The following is a 17,107-nucleotide window of genomic DNA, read 5'->3' on the forward strand; positions in this document are numbered from 1 at the left end:
AGCTGCCAGCATCAGCTTCCCTCTGGCATCCAGGACCCGGGCTTCCCTCACAGCCCCAGCTTCGTCCAGAAGGTCATCCAGAAGGACATCCCGAAGGATGTCTGATCTAATTAGCGTATTACACTTTTATTATTATAGATATTGTATTTTCAACCTCATGCTTTCTTTTCACCTCTTGTTCTAAATATATAAGCATGGTTGAAATATCTCTAATTAAAATAAAACAGACATACACACACACAAAACAAACCTGTGTCTTCAGCAAGTTACTGACTTATTCTAGGGTGTGTGTGTATTGGTAGGGAGGAGGAGAAAGACAGAGAGGGACAGAGAAATGGGGCGTGGGAGTGGAGAGAGACGGTGAGATGGAGGTAGGAGAAAGAGATTGAGAGACAGAGATAGAGATAGAGAGAAATTTATTATAAGAAATTGGCTTATACAACTGGCGAGGCTTGGTGAGTCCAAAATCTGATGGGGTAGGCCAGTAGAGTGGAGACTCAGGTAAGAGTTACAGTTCAAGTCCAAAGGCAGTCTGCTTGCAGAATTCCTTCTTGCTCAGCGGAGGTCAGGCTTTGTTCTATGAAGGCCTTCAGCTGGTTGGATGAGGCCCGTCATATTGTGTTACATAATCTGCGTTACTAAAAGTACACTATTTAAATGTTAATCAGATCCCAAAGACACCTTTACAGAAACATCCAGAATAATGTTTGACCAAATATCTGGGCACCATGGTTCAGCCAAGTCGACACACAAAATTAACCATAACAGGTTGCTGTATCCGTTTTTTGTACCCATTAATTACTCACCATTTAGAGTTATTATTTTATTAATATACCCAGGATATTGATACTGCCAGTCTCTTCTTCTTTGTCCTTTTCATTTATAGTTTTTTTTTTTTTTTCCTATATTGCTTTCTATCTGTCTGACTGCTGCTTTTCTGTTTTCTTTATGGCATGGCTTCCTTTGCCTGCTTCTTAAATGATCCTTAGGGTTGTGCTTCCCAGACTACCTGGGTCCTCTCTTGTCCTAGTGACTTTAACTACCAAATCGGTATCTTCCACTTAGCCCTCTATTCTGAGTTTCATATATTCATTTAAAGTACTAATAGGATATCTATGTTATTAAATATTAAACACTATGAGGGTTTATGGTAACCTCTCAAATGGCCCCCCAACATCACCTGCCTCCTGTTATTCACACTATTGTTTTACCTCTTCCCTTGAGTGTGAGCTTCTAATGAACAGAAGACAGCAAAGGTAATGAAATGCCACTTCTGAAATTAGGTTACAAAAAGACTGGCTTTTGTCCTGCTCACCCTCTGTTGTCCTTTCTTGGTGCTGCCTCATTCTGTCTTTCTTAGACTTGCTGTCATGTTATGGGGAAAGCCTTAGGGGAGGCTCATGTGGCAAGGAGCTCAGTCTCGAATCAACAGTCAGCAAGGACCTGAGGCTTGCCACAGTCACAGGAGTGAGCTTGGAAGCAGATCCCCAGTTAAGTCTTGAATGGACTGTAGCTCTGGTAGATACTTTGATTGCAGCCTTGTAAAGACCCTGAGTGAGACGCATTCCGTTAACTTGCTCCTGGATTTCTGACAGACAGAAATCATGAGAAAATCGATAATTGTGTTTTTAAGCTGTTAAATTTGGGGTAATTTGTTTTACAGCAATAGATAACTAATCTAGGGTTACCCAGGATCCAATGCCAAGTAAGAACTAGCCTCTGAACTCCATAATCCTCCGGATTATTACGGGTGATAGAAAAGTAGCCATGATTGCAGTGCAATATGACAGATGTTACAGAAACATACATAGCAAGTGAAGGAAGCACAGTCATGCTTGAAGGATGAAGGATTCACTGAGCAGATTTTATTTTGTCATTGAAAATGAGAAGAAAAGATGATGGAATCCTTGAGGGGCAAATGAATTTTTAGAACCTCGACTGGAAAGAATAGTTGAAGGATTTGGAAAAGAAACAAAAAAATGGTACCTAGGCAGTGTAGATTTGGGTTTGGAGATAATGGACTTACAGGATCTTCAGCTATAGTTGGCATTGATTTTTCAAATGCTCTTAGCAATATGGATATAATAGAAAAGTTGATGGTTGAATTTTGGAGTCAGAGAAGATAAAACAAAGCAAAGGACCAAGGAAGGGAAGAAAGGCTGAGAAAAATAACAAGATAATTCTTACAATTCTGGTTTATGGAATTTAGGTTAAATAGGAAAAAAAAACAAAGCTGCCGAGAGTTTGGGAAAAATGCAGTTGTTTCTGACCTCCCTCCCATCACTAGGGTAACTGAGTCAGTGCTGTTTGGTTTAAGTCTAGGTCATGCACTCCATTCCTGAGTTGGAAGAGATTTCTAATCAAGGGTGAGAAAGAAATGGTTACCCAGAAGGAAATCCAGGTATGCTATCATGATGTGAATGGATGCTTTAAAACAGAGGCTGCTGATTCCCCCACAATAGTCTCCATTCCTTCCAGAGTAAGGAACCCCTGATTTTTAAGGGGTGGAATAATAGCTTATTTCCTAGTCTCCCATAGCTAAGCTGATCAAAGAGATGTGGACAGGAGTGTGTGCAACTTCTGGTCTGTGCCTTTCAAGTGAAGGAGATATTCCATTTTCCTTTTACTCCTTTTCTGACAGCTGGAATGTAGTTGTGGTTGTGAGTCAGCTTAGGTCATGAGGAAGAGATTACATCCTGGGGGCGGCAGAACAACAGAAGGAAGGTGTAATTCCTGAATGATCTCATAGAGCCTTTATGATACTACATGAAAGATAATTAAACTATATTTTTAAGCCATTTTAATGTGGTTCTCTGTTTTAAGCAGCTGGACCTATATTTCAACTAATTTATATATCCAGTAAAAAAAGATAAGCTAAGAATAGTAGCAAGTGATAAATAAAGGTCGTAAAAATTGAGGATACAGAGAAGAATCATCTCAAGCCAGGCTGTGAGCTTTCTAAAGAGGTTGAAGTTTCTGCTCAGTAATAGACTATAGACTGTCCACAGGTGGTGGAGTTCGAGTCAGGCAATGTGCCTCCACAGTTCATTCTTCCAGCAGTGACACTAGAAAAAAGCACTGGTGATGGCAGCATGGCAGTGACAATTGGCCCATGCATCAAACACATCCAAGGAACATTGGGACCTTGGTGTACTTTCTTAAATTAGTCATGGTATGGGTTCATGGTTCTTGAAAAGAGTCATAGAAATTTTAAATTTTAGGGGTAGAAGAAATCTTAATGATTAGCAAAACCTTCTACAAAAATAAAAGTTCCAGAGATGCTAAGTCTTGCACACAGCCAGTGGAACCCAGGGGTCCCAGCCCAGTGAGGGCTCGGGGTTTGTACTTTATTTGTAAAGAATCGCTTTTTTTTTTCCTCTTCAGCAAAATTATAACCTCAAGTTGCTATTTGCAATGTTCCCTTTTATTTTTCCACAAATGTACCTTGCATTGGCATAGCATTCTAGCTTTCAGAATATTTGCACTTATTTTCTCATTCGATCCTGACAATAATCTTGTGCAATGTGGTAAGTGGAGGGTTAAGTAACATTCCCATTTACTGATAAGGAAATTGAAGTCTCCAAGTGACTTTCCCACGATGACGAACAGCTAGTAATTGATTGAGGGAATTGAGTATGAAGCTCTTTACCAATCATCCACTTATTTCCCTAATTGTCATTTTTTCCCCAGCTTTCTATTTATCGAGGAAAAATACAGCGTTGACAAAAGTAGGTGTACAGTCATGAGTACGAAAAGCACTGAGTTAATTCTTGTATTATTACTTATTAATTATTGTACTGTTTTCCACATGAACAACTGTTAAGCTACTTTTGCCAGCCCCGGTAATGTGTGGCTCATGAGGAAATTGGCATAACCTTCTGGCGACAAATTATTCAGGATCTTTTTATTTTATTTTATGTTTTTATGGACTTTTTAAGAGAGAGAAACATCCCTCGGCTGCCTCCTGCATGCCTCCCACGCAGGCTCGAGCCCTGCAACCAGGAATCTGCCAGCAACCCATTCAGGGTCTTTTTGTTACCTTGAACTGCAATATCCAGTAGGCAGCCTCTAACCACCTATGGCTATTTATATTTAAACTAGAGGCCCGATGCACGGATTCATGCACCGGTGGGATCCCTCCAAGGGATCCCAGGTTGTGACAGGGCGCAGGCCAGGCCAAGGGACTCCACCAATGCACAATCGGGGCCAGGGAGGGACCATCTAGCCCAGTCCCGATTGGCTGGACCCCAGCAGCAAACTAACCTACTGGTCAGAGTGTCTACCCACTGGTGGTCAGTGCGCGTTATAGTTACCCGTCAAATGGTCATTTAGGCTTTTATATATATAGATTAATTAAAATTCAATAAGATCACATACTCAGTCCCTCGATCACACTAGTCACATTTCAAGTGATCAGTGGTCACACAGGGCCAGTGGCTATTCGGTTGGACTGCGCTGATAGGAGCGTCTCCTTTGCATCAGACAGTTTGCTCGGACACCCTGGGACAGTGGTAGACAAACCGTGGCTTGCGAGGCACATGCAGCTCTTTGGCCCCTTGAGTGTGGCTCTTCCACAAAATACCACGTGCGGGTGCGCATGTACAGGGAACGTTGTGGAGTGAAAGAAGATGTAGTGTCGAGGATTGAGAAAGGTATGTTGAGATGGTTTGGACATATAGAGAGGATGAACGAAAGGAGATAGACGAAACAAGTATACAAGACGAGTGTGGATGGGAGAGTTGCAGCGAACGTCCCTCAATCAGATTGAGGACGTTTTTAGCCAAGGCCACCTTAGGAGTACCCTAATTAAGTTAATAACAATGTACCTACCTATATAGTTTAAGTTTAAAAACTGTGGCTCTCAAAAGAAATTTCAATCGTTGTACTGTTGCTATTTGGCTCTGTTGACTATTGAGTTTGCCGACCACTGCCCTGGGAGATTTGCGAGCGGTGTCTCCCTTCCATCAGTCCCCAGTCTTGCCCTCCATCTGGGTCTAATCCCAGCGGCACCCAAGCACTGCCGCTTCCTAACGGAGACTTTGAAGCTGGGGGACGCCAATAGCAGTCCTTGGGCCTCCTCCTGTTAAGAAGAAGATGGGGCAACCCAAGTCCCAGCTTCTTCCACAAAAGTCAGTACAGCCAATGGGCGGCCAAGGGCAGCGCGGAGGGGGAAAGAGGCGAGTGGGCGGGGCTGAGCGCGGGCGCCGCGGCCAGGCCGGGGGCGGGGCGCGCGCGGCTGGGCGGGGCCAGGAGGGGCGGGCCCGGGAGCCGGCGGCCCGCGCGCCAGCCCCGCCGTGCGTGCTCACGTGACAGGCCCGTGCGGCCCCTCGCGCAGTCCTCGGGGCGAGCGAAGATGGCGGCGGAGAGGGAGCCTCCTCCGCTGGGGGACGGGAAGCCCGCCGACTTTGAGGAGCAGGAGGATGGAGAGGACCTTTTCACCAGCACCGTCACCACCCTCGAGGTGAGACCGCGTCGCCGGCGGCGCTGCGCCCCGTCGCTCATCTCACCTTCAGGAGCCGTTTCCCTGCATGAACTTGTCCCTCCCTACCCTCCCCCAAACCCACCCCCCTCCCGGGCTTGCCAGGATCTGTTCGGGAGGACGCCTGTGCCGGGGGCCCCACCTCAGGCACCTGTCAGTGCGCTGGAGTTGGCGGGGCGGTTAGGCCCTCTCGGACCCGCCGACCGGCTGGGGGTCCGACCTGATCCCGGAGGGGCAGGGACTGCGCGGAGCATCGCGGCGCCCTTTTCCTGCTCAGCTGGTCTTCCCAGGTGTTCCTTGCACCTCGTCCTCCGGGGCGGAGAAGGTCTTCCCCTGGGTCCCAGTGCACCTCGCCGCTCTCCTCTCCGGGGCGACCTCCGCAGCCCCTTCGGGGAGGTGCTTGCTTTCCTCTCCCTGGGGACGGGGCGCCCCCGAAAGGGGAGAGCAGGGAGGGGAGCGCCGAGCCACCCAGCCGCCCCGGGGAGCGAGTGGGTGGGTGCACTTTCCCCGGTCACGGCCCGACAGGAGCCCTGAAGGTGGTGCCTTTTCTCTTTTTTTTTTCAAACTACCTGGTAGGTTAAATGCATTTGACCTGTTTTGTCTTCTTTAGTTCCAGTATTTTTTTTAAGGATCATAGTGTTTGTGAAATATAAAGTTGAACGGGGGGGAGTAGTCCAGGAAACTTTGTGTGTTTTTTAAGTTGCCGGGGAAGAAATAAAAACAGATCCTCACTCCCTTTTCCTCTTTTCTCGCATGGTCAGCGATCTGTGAAACCAAGTGTTCCTGTTTTCTGTCAGAGGAAACACCCTCTATGAACTGAACTGTATTGGGTCCCTTTTGTTAAGCTCACGTTTGGACTTGCTTTGCGTTTGATGAGAGCTCGCACACCTCCGAGCCCAGTGTTAAGTGTGCGTCTGTGTATTCAAATGTAAGCACATTTTCCAGAGCATTGTTTACCTCAGGCTGTACTTTCCGATAAACTGTTTTTTGTTTTTTTTAGTAAGCTTTCTTGTCCTGTTCAGTTCTGCACCAAAGCAATTGGAAATTACTGTCGAACAGTCTGTTATCTGAAATTCAGTTCACCGGGAACTTCCGGGGACGGTTTTAGCATTGACCACGCTCTGCTCATTGTATTTGTAGGGACCAGCCAAAACTTACCTCCCCTCAGATTATATGCTTCTTAGGGCCAAAGACAGTGAGTGCCTTGATCATCTAAGTGTTCCTCACAACATCTTGAACATCTGCATTTAGTAAATGTTTGCTGGATTGTCAAAATCAGCATCTCCGAAGAATTAGTAAAAACGATCTTGCCAAACAAATTACCTTTTGGGGTTAGTATCCTTTTAGACCTTTATGCATAACTGTACAGCTAGCTACCTTATATGTATGCTAATGCCTCCCGAGGATCCTGTCTTTTCTTTGAGGGCAACAAAGGATCCACTAGAAAGGATCAGGAGAAAGTTCACTGAAGTAAACTAGAATACTGTGAGCACTATTCATTCCGTTTAATTGACATCTTTAGAGTTGAATAAAGAATTATAAGCTGTGTTTCCTTTGGGGGACTTTAATCGCTTTAGTTTTTTGCAAATAAAAAAAGGAGAGAAGGAAATTGATGCAACAGCAGATTAAAGGGTAGACATTTTAGGATTTTAATCCTTCTCATCAGGTGACTTTTAGAAGAAATTATGAGTTTATTTCACTTGGCGATAAGATACACCAATGAAGATAACATTAGATAGCCAGAAATGGTTTATGGGCTAGAGATGTAGATTTGGGAGTCTCATAAACTTATTGAATGAGAACACTAACCCAGACTCTGTGTTGAAATATAGTCCTGGCCCTCATGGAGTGTTTGAACCAACAAGAGTAAATATTAATAAACATAGCTGTGTGACCAAAAACCTGCAGTACCGGGTGATACATGTGCAAATGAAACATGCATATAGTATGGAGATACTGTAGGACTGGAGTGACTTAATTGCATAGAAATTATCTTTGGAATCCGGAAAGTGGGTGACATTAAGAGTAAGTAGAGACTTTTTTTTTTTAATCCTCCCCCAAGGATATGCTTATTGATTTTTTTAGAGAGAGGGGAAGGGAGAGAGAAACATTGATCAGTTGCCTTCTGTACATGCCCCAACCAGGAATGGAACCCACAACCTAGGGTATGTGCCCTGACTGGTATGAACCCGCAAACTTTTTGGTGTAGGGATGGGGCAGTGCTTCAACCAACTGAGCCACACAAGCCGGGCATTAGAGACTTTTTGATAAAGAGGAACTAAAGTTTAGTATCTCTTGTCCCAGCACTACAGGGTGGTAACAGTGTGTAATTTATTTTTTTCTCTTTTGTAATCTTAGATAGGTCTTCAACTTTAAATGTATTATTTTTTTGAAAACTTTATTATGAATTATGTGTGTTTCAGAGAAAAAACATTTTATTACCACGTATTTAAAGGCAACAGCATGGAAAATTATGAAGAGGTACAACTCTAGTTGACCACTTTCCCTTGAAGCCATTAAATTTAAGGATTTTAGAATGAACTAGGGGCCCAGCACATGAAATCATGCACGGGCAGGGTCCCTAGGCCTAGCCTGCGATCAGGGCCATTTCCTGCCGCCACCCACCCTGGGTCCCCGTGGTTCCCCGTTCTCCATTCGGCGATTGGAGCCTGCAGGGGGGGGTGGACAGGGACCGAGAGGTGGTCAATGCACCTCATAGCAATTGGTTGAGCAGTCGTTCTGCTCGTTATACCGTTATGGTTGCTGGGCTTTTATTATATAGGATTGTTTTTAGTACCTATAAAAATGTTATTCTCTGAAATTGCTTGAGGCAGAGATGCTCAGTTTTTTTTTGCAGACTTTTCTTAAAAAGATAAAATTATTCTTTAATGTTAATTTTAAAAATGCACACTTGCCTATAAAATTGAATTCTTGTGTTTTTTCTCCCATAATGATAGTTTTTAGTTGAGATGACATTTATCTCAATTTAATAAAGTTCACTGTCACCTCATTCAAGATACAGAATACTTCAATCACCTCCCAAAAATTCACTCATGTAGTTAACCCTTTCCACTGGCAACCACTGATCTGTTCTCTGCTTTCTTTTATAGTTTTGTCTTTTCCAGAATGCTATATAAATGGAATCATACAGCCATGAAACTTCTTTTTTTCAATCCTCACTGAAGGATATTTTTTCCCATTGATTTTCAGAGACGGTGGAAGGGGGTAAGGGGAGAGAGAGAAACATCTATATGAGAGAGACACATCAATTGGTTGCCTCCCGCAATGCGCCAAACTGGCCGAGAATAAAATCTGCAGCCCTCTAGGAATATATTCCAAGAACTCAGAAACACCAATCAGAAAGAATATATGCACCCCTATATTTATAGCAGCACAATTTACAATAGCTAAGATTTGGAAACAGCCTAAGTGCCCATCAGCAGATGAGTGGATTAAAAAAATATGGTACCTCTACACAGTGGAATACTATGCTTCTGTAAAAAAGAAAGAACTCTTACCATTTGCAACAGCATGAATGGACCTGGAAAGCATTAAGCTAAGAAATAAGCCAGTCAGAGAAGGATAAGTATCACATGATCTCACTCATTTGTGGAATATAATTAACAATATAAACTGATGAACAAAAATAGATCCAGAGACATAGAAATTGAACAGACCATCAAACCTCAGAGAGAAGGCAGGAGGTGGGGGGGGGGGGGGTACAGTAAGAGATCAACCAAAGGACTTGTATACATGCATGTATGTATAACCAATGTACACAGATGGTAGGGCCTTGAGGGCATGTTTTGGGGGAAGGGAGCAGCCGGGGAGAGGTCAATGGGGGAAAAAAAGGAGACATGTAATACTTTCAACAATAAAGAATTTAAGTTAAAAAAAAAAAAGTTGATGTTTAGTAAAAAAACCTGCGACCCTTCGATGTGAGGGCCAACACTAATCACTGCTCAGTGGTTCCAGTATGAAACTTTTTTAGTCTAGCTTCTTTAACTTAGCGTAAAGCATCTGAGATTTATCAATGTTGTTGCATGTACCAATAATTCATTTTTCTGACTGCTGAATTTATTGTATAAAGCACAGTTTGTTGTTGAAGGACATTTCTGTTGTTCCCAGTTTTGGGCATTAAAGAGTAAAGCCAATATACACATTTATGTACGCGTTTTTGTATGAACACAGTTTAATTTCTTTTGTATAAATACTGAGAGGTAGGATTGCTGAGTTGTATGGTTAATATATGACTAACTTTGTAAGAAACTGCCAAACTTTCTCCCAAAAAGATTCAATGGAGATAAGGTACAGGGAAGTGAAGTCATTTGCTTTTTAGTCTCATGAGTTTTAATGGCTGTAGTATAATATAACTTGAGACCAAATTCAGTAGGACATTGTTTTGAAAATCAATTATCTTTGTGGGTTCATTAAAACAAATGCATGATGCTTCAAGGAAAAAGTATATTACTGTATTTCCTGGTATCATAAAAGTTATTTTCATATCAAATTTTACCCCTAATCATAGAGTCATGCTTTGAATATATTTTTGAGTATTTGAATCCTGAAGACTAGCCCCACGGAACCTTTGATGAAGCTGGATATATCAGTTTCATTCTCTGGTCAGGTTTCTTTCATTTGATCTCTGAAATCTTATAAAATTGTAAGAGATTCTAAGAGAGAAAGCTGCCAAACTGTTTTCCCGTACAAACAGCTGTATCGTTTTGCTTCCCCATCAACAATGAAGAATTCCAGTTGTTCACATCCTTGTCAGCACTTGGTAGTGTAAGTTTTTATTTTAGGCAGTGGCGAGCTTGAGGCTAGTTTATACTGGCTCGAAAGATGATTGTTCAATTTTCAGTAATTTTGTAGGCTGGTTAATTCATACTGCTGTTGTTAAAAATTAAATTATATAAATGAATGCTTAAATTGAAAACAAAGGTAAATATTTTAAACTTAATTACTTCTTAATTCCTTTACTACATTTTACTTTTTTCTGTGTTCTTGAGGTTGTATGTCTATTCTATCTGTCTGTATGGTGAAAGTACATATTTTTCCAACTTTACAGTTTTGTGAGGGGTAATCAGCCACAGTGGGGGCATATTTATGCCACAGAAATCCACAAAAGCTAAAAATCAGGGTCTTCTCTCCCTTAGACTCGTTTGCCAAACGTTTACCAGCATACCACTGATTTTTTTTTAGCCATTCTAATAGGTGTGTGTGGTGTTATCTTATGTGGTTTCAATATACGTTCTCTAATTATTAATGATGCTGAGTATCTTTTCACCATCTGAAAATTATCTTTGGTGAAGGGTCTTTTCACATACTCTGCATATTTTAAAAATTGGGTTTCCTTATTGAGTTTTAAGAGTTCTTCATATTTTAAATATAAATCCGTTGGCAGATATTTTTTTTCTAGTCTGTGGCTTGTCTTTTTTTTTAAATTCTTACAGGAGGAATTGTTTTTCTCCACTAATTTCTAGAGAGAATGGGAGGGATGGTGGGTGGGAAACATTGACTTGAGAGAGATACATTGATTGGTTGCCACCCACATGCACCCCTGTTGGGGCTGAGAAACCTGCAACTGAGATAGGTGCCCTTGACTGGGAATTGAACCTTCAACCCTTGGTTCCCTGGGCCGAAACTCTAACCACTGAGCAAACCAGCCAGGGCTGTGGCTTGTCTTTTTATGGTATTAATAATATCTTTCACAAAACAAAAGTTTGTTATTTTGATGAAGTTCAAGTTTATCCTTTTTTATTGATAGAACCTTATATGTCACCTATGAAATTCTTTGCTAATGTTAACTCAAGGTCACAAAGGTTTTGCTTATGTTTTTTTTCTAGAAATTTTATAGTTTTACATTTAAGCCTGGCATTCATTTTGAGTTAATTTTTGTATTAGTTGAGGTTCATTGTTTTTGCTTATAGATATCGAGTTGTTCCACCACCATTTATGGAAAAGTAATAATGTTATTAAGGTTTGTTTTATGACTCAGAATATGTTCTGTCATGGTAAATATTATGTGTGCACTAGAAAAAAATACACAGTCTGACGTTGGGTAGAATGTTCTATAAATGTTAGGTCAAGTTGGTTGATAGTATTTTTCAGTAAACGCAACATTTTTGAATCTCAGGTGCTTTATGCTAAGTTAAAGAAGCTTTTAGACTCAGAAAGTTTCTCCATTGTGTTGTCTTTGCATCTTTGTCCAAAATCAGTTGAGCATATATGTGTGGGTCTATTTCTGGACTCTGTTCTGTTCATTGATCTGTTGACTATCCTTTTGCCAGTTTTATGCTACCTTGATTACTGTAACTCGAGTCTTAAAATCAGGTAGTATGAATCCACTTTGATTTTTCTTAAATTGTTTTGATTATTATAGTTCTTTTCTCTTTCCACATAATTTATAATCAGTTTATTGATTTCTACACTAGAGAATTAACATTAAAAATATTGAGCCCTGACCGGTTTGGCTCAGTGGATAGAGCGTCAGCCTGCAGGCTGAAGGGTCCCAGGTTCTATTCCAGTCAAGGGCATGTACCTTGGTTGCAGGCACATCCCCAATAGGGGGTGTACAGGAGGCAGCTGATCGATGTTTCTCTCTCATCGATATTTCTAACTCTCTATCCATCTCCCTTCCTCTCTGTAAAAAATCAATAAAATATATTTTTAAAAAAATATTGAGCCTTTAAGCCATAAGTATACTGTTTCTCTCCATTTATTTAGGTCTTATTTGATTTTTCTTATCAGTGTTTATAGTTTTCTGCATACAGATCTAGCACATATTTTGTTAGTTTATACCTAAGTATTTAATGCACATACGGTATTTTTATTTCTTTTTTTAAAATATATTTTCATTGATCTCAGAGAGGAAGGGAGAGGGAGAGAAAGACTAAAACATCAGTGATGAGAGAATCATGGATCAGCTGTCTCCTGCACACCCCCCACTGGGGATCCAGCCTGCAACCCGAGCATGTGCCCTTGACCGGAATTGAACCTGAGACCCTTTGGTCCGCTGGCTGACGCTCTATCCACTAAGCCAAATCAGCTTGGTACTTTTATTTCTTTTTACATTTACTCATTGTTGGCATATTGACCCTGTATCCTACAACACTGCTGAACACTAATTTTTTTTTGTAGGTTTTTTTGTAGAGTCCTTGAGATTTCCTATGTAGATCAGGGGTGGGGAACGTCCAGCCCATTGGCTGTATAAGACCCTCAAAATCATTTGGTCTGGCCCTACCAAAGCATTAGGGGTGAGTTAGTTAAATGTTTGACTAAATATAGCAGGCTAACTTTTAAATTGATTATTTTGTATGGGCTGAGAATGATGTTATAAATATCCAAATGGCCCTTGGCAGAAAAAAGGTTTCCCACCCCTGAAATTGTGTTGTCTGTGATTAGAGCATTCCTTCCTTCTTTTCTTCTTCCCATTCCTTATGCCTTTTTAAAATTTTGCATTAATGCACTAGCTAGGGCCACCAGTCTTATATTGAATAGAAACTTTAAGAGTTTTAGCCTTTCCCATTTCATGGTTGTGGAAGAAAAAAAATTTGTTCTTTTTGCTATAAATATTAACTTAACTGTAAGGTTTTTTGTAGGTGACCTTCAACTTTACTGAAGTCATTATTCTAATAATTTTCTGTTGGAGCCTGCAGTTTTCTATTTATAGCATCATGTCATCTGCAAATAATGAGAGTTTTATTTCTTTCCAATTTGAATGCCTTTTATTTCTTTTTTTTATATTTGATGGTGTTCATTTATTTTTATTGTTATAACAATTAAAATATGTCAAAAATAAAGATGCAGTGCTGTCTTCCAAATACATTTCTGAAATACATTAATTCAGAATAGATGCAGAGGTAGCAAAGTGCTTATTTCTTGGACTTGTCTGAATGCTATGGCTAGGACTTCCAACACCATGTTGAATAGAAATGGTGATAGCGGGCATTCTTATCTTCTTCCCAATCTTAGGAAAGACTTTCAGCTTTTTCTGGGGATGGTACCAATGGCAGAACTACACTAGGTTTGTGCAGCAGTGACTCCAAGAAAAACTATCTTTTTGGCTTTTCACCATTGAGTATGATATTAGCTGTGGGTGTGTCATATGTGGACTCTATTATGTTGAGACTAGAGGCCCGTTGCAGGAAGATTCCTGCAAGAATAGGGCTTCCTGCAGCTGGAGCGAAGCAGAGAAGGAAGCAAAACCCGCTGAGGTGGGCTTTGGTCCCGCCCCACTGCCCGGCTGGTTTCCCTCCTGCCTCCTGCCTCCGCCGCCTTGGCTCCGTTCCTGTCTCCGCCGCCTCTAATTTGCTCCCTTCTGCAGTGCTTCGCTTCCACGTTGTCTTCAGTCTTCGCTCCCAGCCGGTATATGCAAATTAACCACCATCTTGGTTGGGTTAATTTGCATATGGTCATCCTGATTGGCTGTTGGGCATAGCGAAGGTACGGTCGATTAGCATCTTTGTCTTATATTAGTTTAGATATGTTCCTTCTATACCAACTTTGTTGAGCATTTATATTATAAAAGGATGTTTAACTTTGTTATGCTTTTCCTGCCTCTATTGAGATGATCATATGGTGTTTATCCTATATTTTATTAACGTGATGTGTTGCATTAACTGATTTACAGATGTTGGACCTTCCTTGCATTATTTGGTTATGATGTTGGTGAGAAGAAAAAAATCAATTCCCAGTTGGGGCCATTGTCTGTGGGGATTTTCTCGTACGTACATCCCAGACATGTGCACTGTTGGGTTAATTGGCATGTCTAAATTATCCCAGTCTGAATGAGAGAGAGAGAGAGAGAGAGAGAGAGAGAGAGAGAGAGAGAGCGCGCTCACCTTCTTATGGAAGGGCTTGTGATGGAACCCTTGAGGAAGGATTGGCTCCAGGGAAGTTCCCACCTTAAGCCCTGAGTTGCTGGAACTGGCTCAGGCCAACCAACCAGAGTCCTGTTCTGGAACAAATGAGTTTGAAAATTACCTTACTTTTTAAATTAATTTTTCTTAATGTATGTATATAATATACATTTATTAGAAATAGTTTGAGTAAAGTTTGGCTGGAAATTTTCCTGTAGGAAATTAACTCTTATTTATATCAATTAGCTTTTGTATATTAACCTTGTATTGTGAAACTTTACTTGTTCTGGAGGGTTTTTTTGTTGATTTTTTTGGATTTTCTACTTGGATGATCATGTCATCTGTGAACAAAGAGTTTTATTCTTTCTTCCCAATCTGTATACCATTTATTTCCTTTTCTTGTCCTATTACTTTGGGTAGGACTTCCAGTATAGTATTGAAAAGCAGTTGTAAAAGGGACATCCTTTCCTTGTTCCTGATCTTAGTGGTAAGCTTCAACTTCCTCATTATTAGGTATAGCTATAGGTTTTTTTTTGATAGTCTTTCTTAAGTTGAGGAAGGTCTCCTGTCTTTCTAGTTTACTGAGAATTTTATAAATGAGTGTTGGCATGTCTAAATTATCCCATGTAGCTGTGCTGTAGGCTATCTCAAAGTATTCAGTATTATAGACAATCTGATAGACAAACTTGTGGCCAGTTTTTAGGCATATTCATAATTATTTTCTTAGAATTCATTTGACAGTCACTGAGTGTTTGCTACCAGGAACTAAATGAAAATCATTAAATAACAAAAGATACTTTTCTTACAGAGTTTATAGTCTATAAGCAGGTGATAATTATATTGTAACTAGAGGCCGGGTGCACAGATTCATGCACTGGTGGGGTCCCTTGGCCTGGCCTGGGGTGATTGGGCCAAAACTGGCTCTCTGATATCCCCCGAGGGGTCCTGGATATCGAGAGGGTGCAGGCCAGGCTGAGGGACCCCACCGGTGCACAATTGGGGCCGGGGAGGGACCACAGGAGGGCTCCAGAGTGTGTCTAGCCCATCTCACCCAGTCCCGATCAGGCCTGATCGGAGCCAGGAAGAAACTGGGGGAGGGCTCCAGGTCGTGTCTGGCCCATCTCGCCCAGTACCGATTGGGGCCAGCCAGGGAGGTACCGCGGGAGGTGGGCTGGCCAGGGAGGGACTGCAGAGGGCTCCAGGGTGTGTCCAGCCCGTCTCACCCAGTCCTGATCGGCCAGACCCCAGCAGCAAGCTAACCTACCAGTTGGAGCGTCTGCCCCCTGTCATGCACAGAGCAGGGCCCATCGGGGGGTTGGGGCTTCCTTCCCTGTCACACACAGAGCAGGGCCGATCAGGGGGTTGAGGAGTTCCCCCCTGTCACACACAGAGCAGGGCCGATCAGGGGGTTGAGGAGCTCCCCCCTGTCGCTCACAGAGTAGGGCCGATAGGGGAGTTGGGGCACCGCCCCCTGTCACACACAGAGCAAGGCGGATCAGGGGGTTGGGGCGCCGCCCTCTATCACCCACAGAGCAGGGCCGATCAGGGGGTTGGGGCACCGCCACTGTCACACTCAGGGAAGGGCCGATGGGGAGGTTATGGCTCTACCTGTCACACACAGAGCAGGGCCCGTGGGGGGGTGGTGGTTGGGGCGCCACACCCTGTCACACACAGAGCCGCAGGGCGATCAGGGTGTTGGGGAGCTCCCCCCTATCAGGCACAGAACAGGGCTGATCAGGGGGTTGGGGCGCCTTCCCTTGTCACGAACAGAGCAGGGCAGATAGGGAGGTTGTGGCCCCACCTCCTGTCACACACAGAGCCGCAGGGCGATCAGGGGGTTTGGGCGCTGCCCCTGTCACGCTGATCCCGGTGCCGGGAGGCCTCGCGGCTCCGCTGATCCCGGTGCTGGGAGGCATATTACCCTTTTACTATATAGGATAGAGGCCTGGTGCATGGGTGGGGGCCGGCTGGTTTGCCCTGAAGGGTGTCCTGGATCAGGGTGGGGGTCCCCACTGGGGTGCCTGGCCAGCCTGGATGAGAGGATGATGGCTGTTTGCATCTGGTCACACCCCCTTCAGGGTGGGGGTCCCCACTGGGGTGCCTGGCCAGCCTGGATGAGGGGATGATGGCTGTTTGCATCTGGTCACACCCCCTTCAGGGTGGGCGTCCCCTCTGGGGTGCCTGGCCAGTCTGGGTGAGAGGCCGAGGGCCGTTTTCAGGCTGGTGGGCAACTGAAGCTCCCAACCTGTCCTTTTTTTATTTTTATTTTTATTCTGGGCCAGATTTAGCTCTGAGGCTCGGCTCCAGCTCTGAGGCCTCGGCTGCTGAAAGCAGGTATCTGGTTTGTTTGGGTTCTATAATTGTAACACTGTTGCGGTCCTGCTCACTCCAGCTCTGAGATCCGGGCTGCCTGAAAGCAGGGATCTGCGTTTGTTCTATAATTGAAACAGTGTTGCAGTCCTGCTGGCTGAAGCCTGGCTGGCTGAAAGCAGGTTTCTGGGTTTTTGTTTAGTTTCTATATTTGTAACATTGTTTCTTAAACTGCAAGCTCAGAGGCCGGCAGCAGCAGGCGGGGAACGTTGGCTTCCTCCATCACTGAAGCAAGCAAGCCTCCTGTTCGCTTCAAGTTGCCTGGCTGCCGGCCACCATCTTGGCTGGCAGTTAATTTGCCTATCGCCCTGATTAGCCAATGGGAAGGGTAGCGGAAGTACAGCTAATTACCATGTTTCTCTTTTACTAGATAGGATGTGATAAGACAAGTAGATAT

At 43.2% G+C, this 17,107-nt stretch overlaps 1 protein-coding gene across 1 annotated transcript in view; it reads left to right on the plus strand.

Annotated features, from left to right (window-relative positions):
* Window positions 1-5,319: 5,319 nt before the first annotated feature.
* SNX2 (sorting nexin 2) overlaps window positions 5,320-17,107 on the plus strand; it is a 59,303-nt gene continuing 47,515 nt past the window's right edge. Inside the window, exon 1 of the mRNA XM_070412533.1 lies at window positions 5,320-5,461. Coding sequence (XP_070268634.1) covers window positions 5,354-5,461 — 108 coding nt within the window. The 5' untranslated portion in view covers window positions 5,320-5,353. The remainder of the gene's footprint in view (window positions 5,462-17,107) is intronic.

Source organism: Myotis yumanensis, unplaced genomic scaffold (genome assembly GCF_028538775.1).
Source record: "Myotis yumanensis isolate MYYU_CA2020_CCGP unplaced genomic scaffold, mMyoYum1.0.hap1 SCAF_4, whole genome shotgun sequence".
NCBI lineage: Eukaryota > Metazoa > Chordata > Mammalia > Chiroptera > Vespertilionidae > Myotis > Myotis yumanensis.